The following is a 21,255-nucleotide window of genomic DNA, read 5'->3' as shown; positions in this document are numbered from 1 at the left end:
TTTTTCAGGCCACTCTGTATTACCAGCTTCTACTTACAACTCTGCGCAAATGCTCTGTACACCAAGAGATGTTGACCAGCTGCTGTGCCACTGCCTGTCATTCACATTCTGAACACATTACTGAGGGACATGACTCTGTCATCATTAGCTTTGGGAATCACCAAAGAGCGAGAGAGAGAGAGAGAGAGAGAGAGAGAGAGAGAGAGAGAGAGAGAGAGAGAGAGAGGGGGGGGGGGGGCTGCAAGACTTACTGGGTGCTGCTTGCCACGTAGCTGCAACTAGTCCTTGGCAAAATGTCACTTAATAAAAGAGCTGTCACATCTGACCTGGGGAGGGAGGGGGGAGATAGAGAGTAATTTCAAATGTTACCCAAAATTATCTCCACAGATTACTGTAACAGGAACTATGACTCAAATATTAGAGCAGAGGTTCCCAAACTTTTGTTTGTCACACCCCCCTTCTGCCGGAAAGAAAACTTCTGTGCCCCCCCCCCCTAAAAAATAGAGAGATTTTTATTAATTATCAAGAAACTATTGAAAAATTTGTGATGGTGACGTCATGTAACATGGTGGGCTGTTAATGTATCAAGTCACAGTTATTACGTCATCAGTCTAGTCTAGTGATTATAAGCCAGTCCTAAAGTGAAGAAAGTTCTTGGTAAACAAGGAAAACTATTTGCGACCCTTGCAGATTAGTGGATGCGGGCCATTATTTTAAGTTGAGTGTAGCTTATTACTTTCACTCACTATCAAAAATAGTCGCTCAGTCACGGTGTTAACGAACATCACTGATTTGTACACGTATAGAGCTCCCCATTGTCTTTGCGCATAGGTTGGCATTTATGTCAACGATGACAGTTACCGAACGGCGACAAAGGCCCAGTTCCCAGAACCAGACAAAAAATAAAAAATAAGTTTTACGAAATAATTTTGCATGCTACACAGAACTTTAAAAAATATGAATAAAACAACTTCCTTACCTTGATTACATTCCCTTGCTGCACACCATTTCTTCACCAGTATACGATTTTAGGACTACTCTTTGCTTGCCGTATCTAGGATAAACTTTCGCTGTGTCTTCATCCAGAAGAAATACTATTATTAGTTGAAATAACATACCACACGTAACATCAGAATCCATAAGGATCACACGCAGTATTTATATTTAAACCAGATTCACTATGTTTATTTTACATTGTTTCTTCGAAGTAGTTTTTTATAATTTTACAGTATTACCTACATGTAAGGATAGTTAGGAGGAAAATAACAAGTTCTCTTATAATGTGACGTAATTATTATAAAAATATTATTTCCACACACATATATGGCAAGGAAAAAAAAAATCAATGTGAAGGATGAGCTTGCATATTTTTTACAAGATTTTGAATTCTTGGCTGAATAGTAGAAACTGCGCAACGTAAATCATTGGCAATACTGAGTTTGCTTCTAAGCTTATTTTTTATCGCCACTACCGCTGAAAATGCTCTTTCGCACAAATAAGTGCTTTAAAATGGTAAATACAGTTTCAGTGCTTGTTCTGCTGTACTGGGATACACCGTGAGATATTTCACCCAAAATAAAGGCTTATCCATCTTCTCAAAGTCATACTTCGCTGCAGAATCATTTTTAATTTCTAAGACTTCCTCTTGTAGTCTGTCTGGCAACACATCCACGTCAACATGAAATGGATCCGTCGCTAACCTATAATAAATTTTATCATCACAACTGTTAGGGAAGTATCGTTCGAATTCATCAATGAGGTGCTGCAAATGGTTCGATATTTTACTCTTAGTATCAGTATCCTTAAAATCTTTTTGAAATCGGGCTTCTTCCAGGATTCCAAACAATCTGGGAAAGCAGGCTAAAATTTTACGTTTCCATAGTTGCAACTTATCAGTAAACGCTTTGATGGCATCCCGATGAAAAATTATGTTCGACTCTCCACCTTGTAATTTCAAATTCAATGTGTTTAAAGACTCAAAATATCTGACAGATAAGCCAATGCAACATGAACACCGGGCTTTCTAAATTCCACATACAATTCAGTTTGTTTGTTATTTTCCAAAATCTGCATCACTTCGTCTCGAAGTTCAAATAATCTTCTTAGCATATTTCCTTTTGATAGCCAGAGTACTTCTGTATGAAATAAAAGTGTTTTATACTCTGCTCCCAAGTCTTCACAAAGAATCGTAAATAGCCTGGAATTTAACACACACTTTTTAATATGATTCACGATTTTGATGCACAATTTCAAGACATCATCAAGTTCCTTTGGAAGTGTCTTAGCTGCCAATGCTTGACGGTGTATTACACTGTGGATAGCAGTAACACTAGGTTTTTTTTTTCTGACCATCTGCACGAATCCTGAGTGACATCCAAGCATTGATGGGGCGCCGTCTGTGCATACGCCTATCAGTTTCTGCCACGATAACTCATTTTTACAAAAGAATTCAGAGACGGTTGCCATTATATGAATTGCTTCTGAATTTGTCTTTAACTCTGTAGAAAACAGCAACTCTTCTTTAATTGCTTCATTTTCTATATAGCGAACGAAAGCTAGCAGTTGGCAACAATTCGCAACATCGGTAGTCTCGTCTAACTGTCTTGCGAAAAACAGATTGTTTGACGGCCGTACTAATTGATTTTGTATGTCTTCGGCCATATCATCAATCCGACGTTTCACAGTATTGTCAGAAGGTGGTATTTGTGAAAGTTTTTGTTTGCTTTCTGACCCAAGAACAATGTCAGCGGCTTTCAACAAACAGGGTTTGACTAGTGTCCCTTCGATAATATGACTTTTCTTGGTCCTTGAAATAAGTAGCGATAACTCATACGAGGCTTCCAGTACCTTTTCTGATGTCCGAGCGAAGGATCCAGCAGTGTCCAACTTCATTCGTTTCAAATTATCACATTTTACAGCAAAAAATTCCTTCAGCTTCTCTTTCAATGCACCATGCTTTTCCCACAAATGGCGTTCCAGACGAGAAGGTCTCATGGAATCATTGTTCAATACCTCATAGCAAATAACACATTGCGGCTGGTCAACACCATTTTTTTGTATAGAAGCAAAACCGTATTTGATATAATCATTATATTTACGTTTTTTCATGACACTCATGGTGAAGTAAAAAGAAAAGAAGTTAACAGTATAATTTCGCACTAACACTGATTTTACTGAGGCACAACTGTGAAAGATTCAACGCGATTTCAGCAAAATCCAATACATCAGATGTGTCAACAACTGCAAGCAACCAACTGAAATAAAGGAAAGCTACTGTCTTGTGTCGGCACCTCAGATGACTGCCTGTGAGAAGTGGGGTGAAGAACGGGGAAGCCCAGCTGCAGCGCAGGTAGTCAGTGCACTGTCTGTCTGTGACCTGGTGGCCGAGCAGGGCTCTTGCTGAGAGAAATTTCATGGGTACACGTCACACATCACTGGAAACTGTGCACAGTGCCAAGCAGTTATCTCTGTACTCTTACCAAAAGAAGCCATTGTCGCAGCAAAGAACGTACACTAATTTCAAACGAAATTATGCCTATTTCAAACAGGCAGAAGAAAAATAACTGTTTTGTCAGATAAGTAATCCGAATGAAAGAGCTGTAGTACTGACCGTTCGGGGGGGGGGGGGGGGGGGAATAGCCTCACTAATGTACTTCATTCTCTACCTAGCTGGGTTATGTTTCATTGTTAGCAGTCACGACAATGTTTCCGAAACGGCGTAAAGTACTCTGCTCGGAACGAGCACTTGTACTAGTTTCGCATTCACGTCGTGCACATTTTTCTGGTGACAAAGGGCATGACCCTGGCGTCCAAATTACGAACCCGCCAGTTCATTTGAAGCGTATACAGTCTATTAAAGTCATTGTAATCGCATCACATGGGGATCCGCGGGTTGACAGGGTAATAAAACGGTATTTTTGCAGTTACGCAGTATAAGTGATTATTACTCTGATGAACATAACCTACTACCGCTAAAAGTTATAACATGATTACGTTCAGTTCATGTGTACAGATGTACAGAATAGTTAATACCCGACTTTTCTGTTTTCCAGTTGTCAGAAGTAAGTTGTTTACAAATCTGATATATTAGAATTAACGCATATCGCCTTCGTAATTTTGAGAGTTTCTGTGTGTGACATTCTAAACGTGATCTTCAAAAGCTGTATGTTCTAGGATAGGTTATTGAGATAGGATTGCGGGAAGTGGGATGCCAAACGATTGCATTTAGCACCATAATCTATCATTAAAACCTGCACATTCATTTTTATTAAAATATCGATATTAAAAGAAATATTAGGTTTATACCGCTAACTCCACCCGCGCCGCCCCCCAGTTTGGGAACCCCTGTACTAGAGCATAACAGATGTACAGCTCTTTACTCAAGGCACTAATTACGCAAAATCTTACTTAAAAGGTCTAGTTAAATTAACAACTTAGTTTTCATGCTGATCAAACCAATATTTAATCCATCAATTAATAAGGTTCATGTATATGTTAATGTTGACAGAAAGAAATAAGCAGCTGGCTCTTTCAATATGTAATGTGAATGTATTTCAAACATACAGCACCTCCAGTGAGTGAATCAAATGCCCGAACAATTACAGAAACATTATCTAAGTTGTCTTATTTGTCTCGACATACTACTGAAAACTCTTAACAAAGATACAGCCACAAACTTTTAAAATAAATCAGCCTTGCCAATAATTATTATAATATGCACACATCATCAAACCAGAATGAAAATTACAACAGAGCATCAATAAAATTTACAGTAATATGAAATTTGATTTACTCAACAGCATCTAAAAAGTTTAGGTGGTTAGTATACAACAGTACACACAGAAGAGTTAAGTACAATGAAATCTTAAAAAAATCAAATTGTTGCTTTTTATCAAATTTCCAAAAGATTTTCATAAAATTTATGCAGATGTGAAAATCAGCCACATGTCCCTGTTTCAATAAATTTTAGGAACTGCAGCCAGGTCACTACATTACAAATATTTATAGATACCATATGGTAGGTACTCTACATGGTCCACATGTCACTTTAAAAGAGAAGTTACTTTATCTAAGACTTTCAAGTTACTTAAAGATACTGTTGATATACAGTAGCCTAGTTATTGCTCTAATTGCTCACATTATCAATACTGTGTTGTTTATTTTCTGAACAATAGTATAAAATACAAAGATTTCACAAATGGCAGGAAAACTTCCATCTCTGAATCCTTGCTGAGGTGGAAAAGCAATAGTGCAAAGAATTACATTATTTACAGGATGGGTATTTATTTTGACACACACTAAGGCACACAGCTGTGTTAGTAAGTAAGGCTTAGATTCTGTTGCTGGTTCAGTATGGCCAATTGCCATTGTGAAATATATATGTTTACATATTTTTACACAGAGAAGCAGCAAACATATTTATGTTAAGACATGATTGTGTTAAGTACATAGTAATAAATCTAGCAATCACTTATTTCACACTGCGGTTTCTGATGCTTTAGATAAATGGCCTGATACTAACCACACAATCTCTTCTTAGCTTTGGTGGTTGTGTACAACAAAAGAAACCATATTCCAAATTGAGTTTGGATGTAGAATACTGTCAAACAGTTTCACAATTTACAGTACTAACACAATTTCAAAGTTTCGACTAAAAATTATCATCTAGCTGTTTTTTGTCCCACACTAGTAATGCACACTAACAAGTTTGCATTCACCTACTGCTCCAGTTAAATGTATAAAGAAAATTGGGTACTAGAAGTGTCACTTTGACAAAAAATTAAAAATATCTGTATTAAAAGACTAGAGGTAATATTATGGGCTACAGCTATTTAAGTGTGTATGGGCTGCATTGCATGGAGTGTTTATTACAATATGAACATGCCAGTAATTAATGACTGAAATAATTGTGTACAAATCAGAGTTGTGAGTGGTGTTTATGATTGTCATAGTATGATCCTCATAACAAACAAAAGTTATATATAACTTATAACCCCCCCTCCCCCCCAACACACGTTTCTTATGTATGTATATTAATATAAAATATTTACAAAAGCAACTGCAATTACATGAACATAAATTAAAATCCAATCAGGTATGCCTTAACCTTTTAACTGCAACTTTATTTTTTCCCTTCATATTTGTGTGTGTGTGTGTGTGTGTGTGTGTGTGTGTGTGTGTGTGTGTGTGTGTGTGTAGGAAGATTAACACAAAAACACCACTGGGTTTCAAGGGAGTTGTAGAGGGAGTCTTTACGGACAAACTGAGGACAGGAACCCACGTTCAGAAACATCATCCAATGACCTACACAGCATTGAAGTTATGGTAGTGGCCATTGCCTGCTGCTAGGGATCCCTTTTAGTAGTGGTCTTGGGTTTGTACATTGAAGGATCTAAAGCAGAACTTCAGGATAAAGACTGCTAAGCACAATAGCGATGGAAGTGTCAGAGTGCGGGCCCGCATCTGCTGTCAAAGGGATGGCTTGCCTCATGCGTTTCCCTTACAATTTCCACACTATGTAGCGTCGTCCGATGACTTTTCTGGATAAGCCCTATCATCAAGATATCTTCTACAAACACTCAAAGGTTATCTGTATATTTTTGTTACACTGTATGCAACCAGTATTCGACCCAATAGAGAGAGAAATGTGCATTCAAAATAATTCGAAATTAAAATACCCTCTGTCGAATCACAGTGCAGTTCTTCCATCACAGTTATGATCACTTGCATGATATGTTGGTGTCTCCCTGTCGATACATTAGAATTACACCTAAGATACATTCAATGAGAACACTACATCAGTGTAAAACAGTCTCATATTATGAACCTTTGTTTGTTATACAAAACTGGGAAATTGCAACTGAAATTTGACTGCTTAAACAAGTGTGTGTGTGTGTGTGTTTTCTTAATAAGCCTGAGCACCAACTCACTTTGCTACAACCTATCTAATTCATATTAATATTTCTCATCCGACCAAATAATCCACCTCTTTAAAAGATTCTAGAACTTAATTAGTGCATCAGTCAATCTACTTTCATGTGTTAAAATAATATTTCTTTTTCCGTTTCTTGCTTGACTCAAGTTCAGGTTCAGTTTTGACTTCATTAATTTGTACAGACAACTGGGAAGTGTTTATGGAAATGCTAACCATGGTAATGCAAAGAGTTGAGGCCTTTCAATCACCTACGATTGCCTGACCTCAGTTGCATTCATTCACTGATTTAGCACAAATTTTTTAAGACAGACACTGAAATGACAAGGACTGACATGTCTCTCTGTTGCAATCTGAATCTTGATTTATTAATTGTCTAGCAATGAACTTAGCAATCTTAAGTGAAATTAAAAACATGTTCTATCTATAATTGTTAAAATAACCTTAATTGGCTCATCAGGATTCCTCACCTGATAAATATTATAAAAAGAAGACTGAACTAAGACTTCTAACTATGTTGTGGGGGTAGATTTTAGAGAACCAAAGTACATCTCAACAAATCTAGTTAAATATAACTTCAAGAAATACAGCAACCAGCCACTCATGCCTGTATTTTTATTTATACCGATGTTTTCCGGGCTTTTACCCATCTTCAGCTGGTGTAATACATACATTGCGTAGCACTCAAAGGAAATGGTCCTGTGCCACAATTAAATACGGTAAATAGGAGTAACAACAAGCACAATATAAATGGAAAAAAAGTGCTAACTTAAGATCTAAATATGTATTATGCCAATCAAAGAAGGGCAAAAGTTCAAACCCATATTGGAATAAATGAAAATGTTTAAAAATCGGCTGGTTGTTGTATTTCTTAATGTAATATAATCCACAGAGACGAAACTCAACAAACAGTAAAATAGATAAATTAACATCTAGTTAAATACTGCACAAAACTTAAGTTTACATTACAGACATCTGACATCATCCTATGAGATAGAATTATAAATGCACTGAAAATTTGGATAATTCAGGACAGATACAGAGAGCATGTTTGTGCAAAAGGTGGGTACAAACCTGTCCCTAACTTACAATCAAGCGGACTACCTACATGGAGTGACGTAGGAAGGCAGCATTTTTCAATTTCTCCCAATTTTCTATACATTTCTTTATATGTGAAAGCATGTGTAAGAAACATTTAAAGCACTTTTGTTCTTCGGCAGCCTAATTCAATGGTTTCAATTTACCTATTACAAGCACGTGTATGTATATAAAAAATGTGTATGCACATAACAAACTGGAAAGAAAGTCAATGAGCTCATTACTACTATGAAGCTTGAAATGGCTAAGAGAAAGGGGGCAGGGGAAATCAGAACCAAAAACATGTAAATGGATCAGAAAATCAGTTTGCTGATGACATTATTTTCACATAAATTTAAAATTTGTAATTCTCATCCTTTAAGTGTCCACTGCTTGTGGGAAACAAAGCTAGAAATATAAATACTCATGTTGTAACCTAATACAAAGCAGACCATTAATTTGTCAGAATAAATAAATAATACAATGTTACATATTACAAGGACCTTACAATTGAAATTCCTCTGGACAGACATATTTCAATGTGCTATGTTGGAGAACATTTACACTCTTCAAATAATCAAAGTTGCTCAAAGTACAAGAACTCAATTCATTATCCTCTGACAGAAGTAACTGTTACAATATTTCAGTCCAACAGTATACTGGGACTATGAAAAATATGTATAAAGTAGGATTACACTGCATTCCTTTCCCCATTAACTGCAAATAAGCCACAAGTAAGAAATACAACAATAAACAAAGTAAATCATTTTGTACATGCTGCTAACAAATGGCAATATTCCACATGACTAGTGAAAGAGGCCTGAGTTAATATGATGGCTATAAGCATTGGTTACTTACAAACAAATTGACTTATAACTATGTAAACCAACAGAGTAGCCAAATTTTTATTGCTATCACTAAAGTGAGCTTTAAAGAGTTAACATGAAAGTGCATTAACTACAGTAACAAAAAAGATTACAGTCACAAACAAAGCTTAGTGTATTCACACACATTACTTCGATGACATAATATGCCTCCAATGCAGACTCAAAGTTCTATATCATCATAATACAAGGGCAATTCTACATAATTTCACAGCAACAGCTTATGGTAGACAAAATGATAATGCATTCTTAACCAAGAGCTTTCACTGCACATACAATTTACAACTGTGTAATGAACACACCTTCAAATCTAACAGTTGGCAGCCTCAACAAGCTGGTTGTTCCATCTTCCCACCTGCTCCAGTTTCAAGCCAGGTGTCGAAGGAAACAAGTATTATGTTAATCTTTGGCATCCAAAAACCTCTCTTCCATCAGACTTACTTCATACTGGGTGTCAAAACACTGCAGTCAGTTGTGTAACTCCACATAGTTACACAACCACATAACAGTACACCCACACTAAGTGCAAAAAGCATGATTCTATGTGTATAAAAAAGCTATGAAAATCTAACTTACAAAGCCACTAGATAACAATATTGCTTCAGTCACTTACAAAATAAGCAAATATTTACAAGCCATTAGTTCATTACAAATGAATAAAATTACATCTAAAATTAGAAAACAAGACTGCCACAATGCAGTTTTTCAGTAATCCCTGCATCAAAACTATATACAGTTTGTAGTGGTTTTTTGTACTATTCAGATCTTTTTCCAAAATACTCTGACTGAATTGGATCTAAATCTGTATTATGCAAAATGCTACTCTTAATGAGGTAATATTAATTTTATTGCATTGCTCAGAATAACCTGAGGGGAATGAAACCTCAATATGTTATGGTTTTATGACCAAACTGAAGGATCCTAGTTAAGGAAGAAATTGTTAGCTTTTGGAGAACACTGCACAAATCTTTACCCCTTACACTAAAACTTAACCAAGTATTATATCCCAGTCAATGAAGAATGGGAAGAAAAAGCCATTTTACAAACATGGTAACCAAAATTCATGTAAGAGCAATTGCAAACATATTTGTATGTTCATTATCCCCTGGTACATGCTTGTAGTATGAAGGCACAACACACTCTGAAAGCAGATTTTTGTTGGGTTTAGCTCAGCTGGCATTCTACCTCTTCGTGCATATTCCTTGTAACTCTATTTAACCAACGTACTATGGGTAATTTGTAAAATACTGTACTTTTATAACTGTACCAAGTCATGAAAAGGAATAATATACAGTAAAACCCTAAACTAACGAACCTGCTTCTACGGAAACCTCACTTTTAAAGAAAATTTCTGTTAGTCCTGGCGAATCTCCCATAAGAACAATGTTATTTCTACCCACTTTCAACCATGCTCTACGAAAAAGTCTGCTTTTATGGTATAACCATGAAACATTTTGCAAACTGAAACCCAACATTTATGTAATTCCTAACATGTTCAAGTGAGTTTGATTTCTTTCTATTTCACACACAATTTCTTGTCATGTGGCACAGTAAATGGTAATCTATTCAACCAGTCAACATGTACGTAGATCGTAGCCAATAATTCGGCTTCCTTTGTATAGATACCAGCAGATGCGTTGAAAGAATCTGAAATCTTATTTTCATGCGACTTAGCTTACATAATCTGACACCACAGTCACTGAGTCATGGCCAACAAGATATACTGAGTTTATGAAGCATGAAGTGTAAGTTATCAGTTTTACTTTTGTGGATTTGTGGCCAGCAAAAATAAAAACCTGATGATCATTTATGATGTCAATGACAATCTTAAAATAAATCTTTCCGGCACACCGAAGAAATATATTCAAGAATAAGGATGCATTCTTAAATGTCAAAGCACATGATTCCTGTGGATTCAGAAAGGAAGAACATTCAATATGTGTTCATTCAATCATGTGGAAAATATTATTCTTAAGTTGTTTCAAGGACTGAGAACTTGAAGCATTCCTCTAAGCAGAAACGTAGTGCATGAGAAGGCTATTGAAATCACTCTGAAGATCAGCACTGAATATTTTAGTACATCAAAATCTATCCATGCAAAGTGTAAATGAAGAAAGTCAAGCTCTTAGTCAAAGAAAGTGTATACTATTGGAAGAACATTATGTCGCCAGGACTGATACATGCTTCTGAGCCCACAGCATTGATGAAACTGGTGCCTTTTTATAATTTACTTCTTGCGATATTATATTCCATTAAGGGAGAAAAATGCCATGGAGGTAAAAAGTAAAGAAAGGATTATGACACTATTGTGTGTAAGTAGTGATGAAAGTTAAAAATTGCCTTCATTACTTTTCTGGGTGTAGATGCCACGATGGGTGCTGCAGGAAGGAAAATTTACTTATTATTGACCTATGTTTTGTACATATCAAGGAAACAATTTCAGAGGAATGTAAATGTTTTGTTTCTAAGTCCGAACTACCTAAGTCATCTGCAGCCTCTGTACCTAGGCATAATATACTCTATTAAAACCAAATACAGAATAGCAGTTGTGTAGAAGCCAATTTCATTCCTTGAAAGTAAGGAAATCATGAGACTTGGCACCATACAGGCTATGCATATGTTTGTTGCTGCCTGGAATTCTGTGACATAACAGATTGTGTTAAATTGTTTCACAGAGGCTGCCTGTGGTACATAAGTTGCTGTTTAAGATGACAGTGTTCTAGAAGAAGAATGGAATAGCAAAACTGATATTTCTGAAAATGCAACATCATAGGACATTGTCGTGATGACAGCATCCCAACTTCCAAACCAGAGACTGATGCAAGTAAAATGTTTGTAAGGTAACAGATAGGAACTGGCAGTGGGAATAATGAGGATGATGATGATTTAAGAAGAAGAAGAAGAAGAAGAAGAAGAAGAAGAAGAAGAAGAAACTAGTGTGTTGCATCAACTTTCACTGCTGCTGTGCAAGGAACTGATCCTCCCAGAAATTTCTTTTTCTCTTTTAACATAGATGGATCTATTCTACCTTATATCAACCAGCTGGAGTACAACTTCTTTCACTATAATATGCTGGAAGGACAGAAGAAACAAGACTTGTTAATTAAAAAAAAAAAAATAATGAAAGATGTGTTTGTGAAAAGTGTAATAATTATATATTTACTGGATTTATATCTGTAGCATAGGATACTGGTAATTCCGTAATTAAAAAGCATTCCGTATACTTTGGCAAAACCCCCATTTAAGGATTAAATATTTGAGTAACCAGAGATTCATTAAAGAGGGGTTTTACTGTGATAGTTGTGCAAGTAATCTTCCAATTCGAAGTTTTTCCAGAGTTCTGGCAACATCTCTTATAGTTATATCAAAGGAAAGAATTTTACTGTATCATACTGCCACTTAGACAATAATTCCAACACCACCTGTAGTAACAAAATTATTTCCAAATGGTGGTTCCACAGGTAAGTACTGTCTACATGGACAAAGTTGCTACTTGCACTTTTTTAATATCTTAAAAATAATTTTCAGCTACACACTAGATGTCATACATTTCCCTGGGTCAGACGGTATAATTCAGCAATTTTTTGTTTTATTAAAACAACAAGAATGAGAACAGACAAACTTAACAGCATGTAAACTGACTAGAGGGAACTGCATCACATTAAGTGTATCAGCAATTACACTGATCAGCACAAAGATGTCTTACAAGGCACATAAATGTACTACCCGAATTGGGACAAACGAAAATGACTGAGCAATCTGAACAATTTTTGAAGAAAAATTATATTGACAATTAAAATGATATTTGTTTAGTAATGATCAACTTATTGTGTATCTGAACAGATGACAGGGCCACTTAAGACCGAGTATGTATTGATACAAAATATTCAAATAGATTTTCCCACAAGGAATAGGCAACTGTATCTATCATCTTGTATCCTCAACAGTACATGAATAAATAACTAGATCCTATTTCTTATTTAAGCTTTAGAATCTTTACCTGGAATTCCAGGCTAACGAGATTGTGTGTGTTAAAACTCTCACTTCACCTACAGAACTTCCAGAACTATATTTACAGTCTGAATGAACGTCATCTTGAAATTGGCTAACATTTCTTCTTACAATAAAAATTACTTCAATAAACATTCTCAAGGTGTTGACGGTTTCTGTATCATCCTGTGACAATATTAAATTCACATGCATTACTACTATATTATGCCCACTCCCCCAAATCTCACACATACAAAAATTTATATTAACCACATAAAAATTTATGCCATTCTTTAACAGCTAGTGTGCTACTTTGAAACACTTCCCTTCTGTAATATTCATGGGAAACCACGCTTTTTTCCCAAATTGCTCAAGTCATTTCAATGTCTCCAAAATAAAGAACATTTGTAATAGTAAATAATAAACACTTCATAATGTTCTGCACAGTTATATTTATTTTGTTGCAAAGTGGCTTTTGGCTTGTCGTTTTACCTTTACCTAATAAGTCTAAAGCTAGTTCGTCACCAAATAAATACACTTTTCCAGAACATTAGTAACTTTTTCCTATTTAATGTTACGTTTTGCTAAACACCAACAGAAAATTCAGTTGATGTTAATAAAATTTGTAGTCAATACTACAAAAGAAAACATAGGAAGAACAACATAAAGGAAAAGAAAATTAAAAGTAGTTATTTCACATGTCAAACTTTTTTCCTGCTTCCCACACATCTGAGCCTACCATAAATCTTCAACAAAGTAATATAAAGTTTCCTGTCGTAATAAAAAAGCTAGGGTGATGAGGCAAAGTTACATCTGATGAAGATTTATGGTATATATCTAATGAAGTAACGATGTTCTGAAAAACACTGTTGGGGGTATAAAAACAGCAAGTTTTCTATGATGGTATTCACCAGGCAAACATCAATACTGCATCCTGTAAAATGGGATGTTTCATTCATTAACTTTACAACACTTCACCCAACTTTGTAAATCATTGTGCTTATGCTTAAACTAATTTTATAATTTCTACTGAAGAATGTAAGACATATTACATACTTCACAGACACTTCTTTTTTTAAGGCAAATTTAACCTTCAAAACTAAACCATAAAAATATACCATTAATGAGATAATCTTAGATTTTTTTTTAATGCATACCAGTAACTAGCAGAAGTTTGACAAAGAACTTGTCATGGTGGGTTGACGGGAGTGTTAGGTGGGGGGAGTTAATGACACATGCTAATATGTTGATACCCTGAATGTGTTTCTTATCCTTCTCAACAGGGCACATGCATGCAGCTTATTAATATATTATTTGTCTGTGTAATAATATTAATTGGGAAACCACAGAGCTTGTAAGAGGCATGAAAAATCTAAAAATAACTTACAAAACACTACCAAGTACAACTTCTGTTCATATGATTTTACTTCTAAGAAAATAATCATGTAAACTACTCTAGACAGAATGAACGAAACAAGAATAAATAACATCAAAGGAACACATCTAACAACATAAAGATTAAATCTTTTCAATTTTCTTTATATAACAAGAAATATATTCTCTTAACATAAGAAAATAGCACTTCCAAGTTCTGCTGTATTACTTGCTCTCTAATCCTGGTGGCTGAAATAATGAGATGCATCTCCACGGCAGATGGGACACGTTCTGTTGGACTGAAAATAAAAGCGAAAAACAGTTACATGCAAGTACTACCATATTTGTAGGCAGAGTCATGTAAACAATATCTCTGGCAGATATAAAAGGCAAAACAAGTATATTTTTGAAAAACACATTCTCTCAATCTTTCTGGTGTTAACAAATGTCTTGACTTAAGTGCTAAAATGTGGGATGTTTTCAAATTATTTGTGCATGTGCACGTGTCCACATGTCCGCCCTCCCCCCCTTTCCTCAACCCACAAACGTACAACATTAGAGAAAATATAAACGAATATTGTAAATGGGAACCATCAAGTGTCATAAAAGAGTATGAAAAATAGAAAACTGCTGTTATATGAGAGAAATGAAACAGAGTTGGAAGAACAAAAACCACGGCATATTAAATCACAGAAACAACAGTACAAGAAGAGAACTGGAATTGAGAATGTGAAGTAAGAATAAGTTTCCGGGTAGGAGATATGTACTGGCAGAAGTGAAGCTGTGAGGACGGGGTGGGAGTCGTGCTCGGGTAGATCAGAGGTAGAGCACTTGCCTGCTAAAGGCAAAGGTCCCGAGTTCGAGTCTCTGTCCAGCACACAGTTCTAATCTGTCAGGAAGTTTCCAGAATAAATTTTTCCTTCTGCAAGTACAAACTTAATTATGTATATAGATATTTCATCGATACTGTGATCTGATACTGTGTATGATTTTTGCCTGTTATTGATATCGATACTGACAAGATATTGGTCCTGTCGACTCAAGACTTTTGAGAATGTTTTAAGTTTTCATTTTTTGTGTAATTTTGCATTTGCTACTGTAATTCTTGAAAAAATGAGGGTCTTGACAGACTAACAGCCAGATAACAAATGACAAAAAGGTATATAATTACAAATTAATAATTTTCAATTTTTTTTCCGTTTGTTTAACAGTGAAACCTTCCTTTTGCCAAATTTCATGATTCTAGGCCAACAGGAAATATCCTATAGATTCTGATGAGCGAGTCTGTGAATTTCAAAATACAGGACATAAACGGTTGTATCTGTTGATTGCACTAACTTATGAACCTAAATTTTTCACACTGCAAAGGAGTAATAGACCTTGATATGTGACGAATTTCAACTTGAGATGTCTAGCCATTCCTGACAGAAAGGGGTCTTAACAGGGAGATAACAAGTAACAAAGCAGTTAGATTCCTTCTAGCTGTTGCGTTTTTCTTCCACACAAAATAATTACTATTACTATTATTACCATTATTATTATTACTATTCTTTTCCAAATTCCATATTACCTTTAATACTGTCATTTACGTGGCATGCACACAATACTTAAATATCTAAGATATTAACTCAGGGCTTATCCAACTTATTTTATTACCGATTAAATTCCTTTGGTTATCAGGAGTTAATGAGCTAGCTGGTTTGCTAATTTCACTATCATGCACATGACTGATTACTGTCTTTCTGGTGTGAAAACACACTTTTATCTTAAGTGACAGTATACTTTCCCTTGGGAGTTGTAAAACTTATCAGTCCTTTGAATGGTAAAGATTTTATACACCGGCGTAGAATGAGTTTTGGAAAGATCTTTGATGCGCAGCAAAAAGTACAATGTGTAGTTTCGTATTATGAAAGTGTAAATATGAATTCCACCAAACACACCACATTAGTATGCGAACTGAGATTGAGATGTGCTTTTCTCAGTTGATCATAGTTCATGTCACGTGATCTCGCCATCCATTACAGCAGATATTCAGAGCATATGAAGATTGGTGTAGTTAGCCAATACCAACCTCATTACAAAGTAGTGCAAACACACAAATAGGAATAGTTAATGATTTAAAGTAATACACCTAGAGTACAGCAACAAGCAAAGCTAAGCTTCCACACACACACATACTGTGTGTGTGTGTGTGTGTGTGTGTGTGTTTTACCCTTTCAGATATATGAAACGTAAATGTGCAGGTACAATTTTAAATAATTACATAAATGTCTGGTCTTCTGGGCCTGAAATTTTGCTAAGTGACTGGTCCTCAATGTGGCAAGGCCCCCCCCCTCCCCCCAAAAGGCAGAAGAACCTAGAGTGGAGATAATGTGTTCCCAACACACTCATTTGCTCTATTTGATTAAGTAACAGGCTTTGCCATGAAGAAGTTTAAAGGTAATAAGACCAGTAGAGGACGAATGCCACTTGAGAGGTTGCAAGGCATTTACAACTATCACGGATAGTGGTGTCAATAGCTCTGCTCCACCACGGAACTGGCCCACGGTGAATGGGGCCTGTCAAGTGGGGATTGGGAATGTCGGCAGTGTGGATTATCTTATCAGATAGATCACGGATGATTTTGTCAATACAACCCAACAAAGAATGGTGGAAACATAACCTGGAAGGTATATAGAGGCCTACCAGCAAGGTGTAAAGCCCAGTGGGAAAACCTGGTCTTCAGTAGGAGGGAAGGGAATGACAGAATCCATGGAAAGTCGTCACTAACACACACATCATTATGTAGCGACCACTGTAAAGAAACAAGAAGGGGAGGGGATAAGAGTGAAAGATAAATGCAGAAAAAGTGGTATATGCTGCACTAAAATACATAGGGAAACAATCATTAAGAAGGCACAGGTCGTGTCCACAAGAAATTGGTCAATGAGGAGCCCCTGATTAGCACTGCCCCACAAAGGGTGATGGGCTTAAAATCCCCGAGGAGGGGGAAGGGAGTGGGGAGTTGCTGAAGGAGGGCAGTTTATGGCACCAAGGACTGGCATGAGGGAGACAGAGAATGCAAACTGCATTTGCAGAGTCCAAGTGGACCCGAACAGCACATGCTTCCAATTTGGTACGAAGTGGGACCCGTGTACTAACAATATCTGTACGGACCAACGTGCGCACGCCATCCAGAGGCCTCAAAGGGCCGACCTAGTACTGACAAAGTACGAAACCCACGAAGGGTTGCTGAGTGAACATCAGAAAAATGAGATTCCTGGAGAGCAACACAAGCTGCCGAGTAAAAGACAATAAGGGCTTGCAACTCTGGGAGGGGACAGTAGTATCCATTACAGTTCCCCGAACAATCACAGAGACGGCATCCAAATGGGAGAGGAATGGGCTGAAGCCAATCATGCTGTCGGGCCACCATCTGTCACCAACAATGATTGAGGTGACATTCATTCACAAATAAGATGTCAGACTCATATTGCGAGGGGAGGTTTGGACATCTTGGGGCACAGTGGGAGCCTTCTTCTTCTCCTCCTCTTTCACAGGTTGAGGACATGGTACAGATGAAAGCAGACTTCTGCAAGATTGAACTGAATGCCAGTGAGCAACCTTGGTGCGCACAGACTGTGTGTGTGTCCTATGGGCGAGTTGTAGCAGGCCTCCAGCCTGAGAGAAGCTGGGGGAAGGGGTCCCAGGGGGGAGCCCCTTCTCCGGTAGGTCCTGAAGAAGGGGGGCACTTCTTTGGCCGGGAAGCGGGAGCGGCGCTCATAGGGGAGGGCGTGGGAACTGCAGGGGATGGAGAGAGGAGAGGGGAGTTGGCACTGTAGTGAGGAACAGGGAGGAAGGGTAAAGGGCATAACTGAGGCAAAAGTAGAGGTTATAGACATGGGGTGGAGTCTTTTTGATGAGCCTCAGCGTATGACAGACGATCCAAGGATTTATACTCTCATGTTATCTTCTTTTCTCTTTTGTAAGCCGGGCGATCCGGTAAGCATGGAGAGTGACGGTTGTGACAATTTACACACATGGGTGGTGGAACACAGGCTAACTCATGGAGTGGGTGTCCACAGTCACCATGTACAGGGTCTGCTGTACATCAGGAAGACATGTGCCCAGAACACAAGCACTGAAAGCACCTCATGGGTGGCAATACATACGGCTGCACATTTCACCGATAACACAGAACCTTGACTTCTCTGGAGGGTATTGTAACACCTATTTTGTATCTGCATAGATATTTCTATGTCAATTTGTCATATTGCTTAGGTAAAATGTTGTATGTCATGGAAATTCTTTGACTTTTTACACGTATTAGTTATGTGAACTTTTGAATGATGTTTAAATTATGCTTGTGAATTTAAATAGCTACTGAAATGATTGTTATATACTGTACTGTAAATGATTTGGTCCATAGTTAGGGAACATAGTGTTGAATGTAGAAGATGTGGGGAAGCCCTGCAGCTACAGAAGTAGCCTGACGGAGTGGAAAAGGCGTGGTTGGCGCGCAAGTGGTAACTTGTCCTTTGTGACGAGTAAAGAGTCTGGGCTGAGCAGTACTGTTGTTAACATCTCGTTAGCAGTAGCGGATAATTGTGGCTCATAATCCTGGAGTTTTGAGGCCAGAAGAGCTTAAGGGCGTATTTATGGGCCTTGGATGCTGCATTTGGTGATACCATTATCATGGCATGGTTTTTGGCCCTATAAAAATATAATTCTGATGCCAAGAAGATCAGTAATAGGGCGAGGCCAACAGTATTGTTATGACTGGATCGCCGCCAGGTTAATAGCCACTGCAAATTGCGCCACCAGTCCACCAGCCTTCCACTAAATTGTTAATATTTCGCACTCTGTAAATGGACCAGGTATTTGTGAAATATGGTTGATTTTAATAATAACCGTGGTGTTGCTAAAAACTATCTTACAGTCAGGATTATCCCAAATCACAAACCTGGACAGAAATCCTGTCCTAGTGAATTTAATTCGGAGTGCCCTAATTCATTATGAGAAAGTAGTTAAATTTGATGTTGTGTTGTTAGTTGCACAGCCAATTATACTTAAGTCTGAAGACTGCTTATGAAAGCACGTTTGTTATTTAAAGAGTTCGAGTTTGTTGTGCTTTACTGAATTATTAATAAGAATAATTGCCATTTCTCACACATACTGGTATAGTTTCGTCACTGAGCATCGTTCTTCAAACTATTAAAGTTTAAGGGCCCTCATGTACAAGGCTAGTTATTTAATGAAGCAATGCAAAGGTTCCTTCAGACCAAGTGTTGTTAGATTTTCATTCTGTTTAGTTGCTTCAAACTGAGTTTAAGAAAGAACTATTCATTGTGTTATCTATTCTAATGCAAATTGGTTAATGCACAGGCACAGAGACCCTGTACTAAGCAACAAAGTTACAGAATACTATCATTAGCAGACCCCCTGATTTAAATTCAGAATCATTTCAAGCTTTTCCCTGTTCAGTATTGCTACTAGTGAAACATGTGTCAGTAATTGGTTTTATAAACTGTCGCACCTAGTTCATTTAAGGTATGTGTTAAGTATGTGTCGCACTTTACTATCTCCTTGGCCTTTTGTTTGTCTGACTTACTAGTTAGTAGCACATGTATCTGCGAGGCTTGGTTACTGTGTTGTAGTGTGAACAGGTATAAAGAGAGTTTAGGGTGTGTGTCAAGGATGGCAAGGTTGGTCTCAGCACTGCCTTCTGCTTTATTATATAGCTTGACACAAGAATGCCTAATAAGGCTGGCGACCAGTTTTAATATGTAATGTTAAAACTTAGTTTTGTGCTGGGAGGACATCTGTTCCTGCCCCACTGTTAACTGTTGTTTATACTCTGATGGAATGTTTCGGAAATGAATCCTGGTTTGATCGATCTGTTTCCACTAGGTTGTCTCACGGTCATAACTTTCAAACATTCCTCACAGAGGTATAATGTTATCATCGATTGCTGTTTTAAGGTGCTCCTTGGTACCATTATAGGATCTCCCTCTTAAGCCAGAATAAAGGCGCCAGTATCAGTCCAGTTCTCCTTACGAGTGTTTTGCACACATCGAACAAAACGAATGCCCCATTGTTCCAGATTAGCCTGGATTTCCTCATCAGCCTGAAGCATGATGTCCCTGGACCACATTCATAGGCTGGTGAGGTGTAGGATACAACTAGATGTCACCAAGATGATGAAAAGCACGAAGAGCTACAGACTGGACGGCAGAAGCAGCTTTAATGAACAGGGAACCCAACCGTATCTTACCGAGAGACTCCGCTTCGACAAACTTTTCTTTGATATTTTCCACAAAAAATAGTGGCTTTGTGGCGGTGAATGTGTTTCCATCTGACTTAGTACACACCGTGTAGCGGAGAAAGTGTTTCATTTGAAGTCGACGAGTCTTGCCCTTCTCCCAGAGTGTAGCCAGTGATGGGAAGGCCGCAGAGTCATAAGAAACAGCATTCAGTGATCCATTACCACTCAAAGAGACTGTCAGATTTTTGGAGATTGATACACTTTATGGGCAAAGCATCCGCCCTGATACCACCCACTCTGACAGGGGCTCTCCTCATGGGCACCACCCAGCCACAGCAAGGGCCTTCTGGCAAGGTGGCACTGCAGGGAGTTCTGATGCTCCGGAATGACTAGCAACCACTCCTAGGCATACATGAGGGAGGGGGGGGAGGGGCAACAGTTCAGGTATCAGAAGTTTGAGTCCTGTGATGTCAGGGGCCTCAGCCAAACCACACAGACCAGCTACAAGTGCTGGTGAACTAGCAGGTCGGAGGGAGTGGGAGGAGGGGCTGTGCGGCAGGGAAGGAAAGGAAGAGAGGAATCCACGCCGTACTTTTAGGAAGGGAGTTCTTCCCCAAATGGCTCACACTACAGACAGAAAATTTAGATGTGGAGGTCAAACCCCAAAGGGGTACCAAAACGCCCAAGAGGATGAAAGAGAAAAAGCAAAGGAAACAAAACCGCAAGGGATACAGGAAACCAGGTGAGTAGACATT

At 37.7% G+C, this 21,255-nt stretch overlaps 2 protein-coding genes across 4 annotated transcripts in view; both read right to left on the bottom strand.

Annotated features, from left to right (window-relative positions):
- Positions 1-1,235: 1,235 nt before the first annotated feature.
- On the bottom strand, positions 1,236-3,117 carry LOC126195499 (SCAN domain-containing protein 3-like). The gene is made up of 4 exons (XM_049934127.1): positions 2,683-3,117; positions 2,233-2,418; positions 1,521-2,023; positions 1,236-1,407 (listed from the first exon to the last, which is right to left on the bottom strand). The coding sequence occupies exons 1-4, from the start codon at positions 3,115-3,117 to the stop codon at positions 1,236-1,238; spliced, it is 1,296 nt and encodes a 431-aa protein (XP_049790084.1).
- Positions 3,118-12,750: 9,633 nt separating this feature from the next.
- Positions 12,751-21,255, bottom strand: part of LOC126195293 (RING finger protein 44-like) — a 137,787-nt gene continuing 129,282 nt past the window's right edge. For 2 of the 3 annotated variants that reach the window (XM_049933844.1, XM_049933843.1), the window contains one exon: positions 12,751-14,555. In XM_049933844.1, coding sequence (XP_049789801.1) covers positions 14,493-14,555 — 63 coding nt within the window. In that variant the 3' untranslated portion in view covers positions 12,751-14,492. The remainder of the gene's footprint in view (positions 14,556-21,255) is intronic. The other variant, XM_049933842.1, reaches the window with a different exon arrangement.

This window comes from Schistocerca nitens, chromosome 7 (genome assembly GCF_023898315.1).
Source record: "Schistocerca nitens isolate TAMUIC-IGC-003100 chromosome 7, iqSchNite1.1, whole genome shotgun sequence".
Lineage (NCBI taxonomy): Eukaryota > Metazoa > Arthropoda > Insecta > Orthoptera > Acrididae > Schistocerca > Schistocerca nitens.
The sequence above is the reverse complement of the archived record's forward strand: the minus strand, read 5'-3'. Positions and strand labels throughout refer to the sequence as shown.